A 1652-nucleotide genomic window follows, 5' to 3' on the forward strand; every position below is an offset into this window, starting at 1 on the left:
TTAGATTACTGGAAGAATGGCTGACCGCCCGTTAACATTTAGTTTTTCATGGATTCGTGCTGTAAAATAGGTAGCTGTTATTATAGAATCATTTTTGTTCAATCCTCATCTCCAAAAAAATGTTCTGCCATCTATGTGCAGACGACTTTCTTTGATTAGTGCTTGTCACCAATGTCGGACGTTGCAGACGCTACGTATGTGCACTGTATCATTGAGATCCCGACTCGCCACTCCCAATTCCCTCGTTCGAATGTTGAGACAGCAAATATTTGCCATCATAAGCATCGTTTGTGCCCAGGTACTTCAGTACACGGAATTCATTTGCAGTCCAATTGAATGAAGCCCTTGCGTTCACGCATGACTTGTCCAGACGACTTAAATCACCTTCACTGCGCACATATGACGCGAGAATCTTCATACCGCAGGTTTCACTCGTGGGATCGATCACCTTCTACTAATCGGGTCGATGTTATTGTACCATGTGTAGCGTAGTTGAAAGAGACCAACTCTTTGTTGTCCCCAACCAGCGTTTCGAGCAGGTAATCTGCGTACTTGGGCGGTGTTTTGGGATCCAGTGTACCCTGCATGAGCAAAACACTGGCTTGAATCGGGATCGTGGCACTTTTGTTCCAATACTCATCGCGCTGGTAGACGATACCATTACCCGAATAATTGCTGCTACTCTCTTGATTACACGTTTCCGAGTCCTCTTTGGTAAAAGCGCAATATCGCCTCCCAGTATCGTATATCCCAACGTCGGACATTCTTGTGCTTTTAAAACGCTGTTGCAGCTCAATGAAAGAAGGAGTTGGGGTCTCCCAAAGCTCGGAGTAGATAATGAGGTAATTGAGCAGTGACGATTCGTAAACCTGATCCGGAGATGTTTCGGAGAGAACTGAGTTGAGAGTCGCGAAGAAGTTCGTCAAAACTTCAGCATCGTTCGCTTCACAACGATTTAATCTGTAGACAATTGGAGGGATCAGTTTCCGATCCATCGAACCCGGTAGCAGATTCCCCAGTGCACGGCGCAAAATCAGTGAAGGGGGGTCACTGCTCTGTTCCTTATAAGCTTCCGTCACCAATGCAGCACAGGTCGAGTTGGGATTCCTGTCGAACTGATTGATCACATCTTGCAGCGTGCCGAAAAGTCCAGATGAACTAAAGTGAGAGCTGCACTCGCGATCACGGGCACAAAGCTTCAGAAAGGCATCGCCAACTTCACCAAAATCCATGTCCCATTTCGATATGAACGGGAAATTATTGGGCCCCGCCCCTGAAGCTATAGCGACACTATCGAGAACAAACTTCTTTCAAATGAGGTGGTGCCACATGCATGAGTCTTTCTACCAACGCTGTGCCGTAACTGATCCCATACACGATGGTACTCGCTCCGTTCGAGTGCTCAGTAATAAATGTGGAAATATCCGTGGCAGCACTCGTCATCGAGAAAGATGCGAGATCACCATACTCGTTTTCCAGCGCGTTGGCACACGAGCCTACTTCTGAGATGCCAATCGCGTCTCCCCATGGGGAGCCGAAAGTTGTCACCTGAGCTGCGAGACAATCCAACAGAGTGCTTCGTCCGGTCCCACGATGGTCCATCGTGTACACGTTGACATTACCTTCCAACATCGAGTGTAGCTTCACCATAT

At 47.5% G+C, this 1652-nt stretch overlaps 1 protein-coding gene across 1 annotated transcript; it reads right to left on the minus strand.

Moving 5' to 3' along the window:
* Nucleotides 1-208: 208 nt before the first annotated feature.
* On the minus strand, nt 209-1632 carry PPTG_18540 (hypothetical protein; the record flags this gene model as incomplete). Its single annotated transcript, XM_008916511.1, has 3 exons — nt 209-451; nt 525-1307; nt 1378-1632. The coding sequence occupies 3 exons, from the start codon at nt 1630-1632 to the stop codon at nt 209-211; spliced, it is 1281 nt and encodes a 426-aa protein (XP_008914759.1).
* Nucleotides 1633-1652: the final 20 nt, after the last annotated feature.

The sequence above is a fragment of the Phytophthora parasitica genome (assembly GCF_000247585.1).
Source record: "Phytophthora parasitica INRA-310 unplaced genomic scaffold supercont2.85, whole genome shotgun sequence".
Taxonomy (NCBI): domain Eukaryota; phylum Oomycota; class Peronosporomycetes; order Peronosporales; family Peronosporaceae; genus Phytophthora; species Phytophthora nicotianae.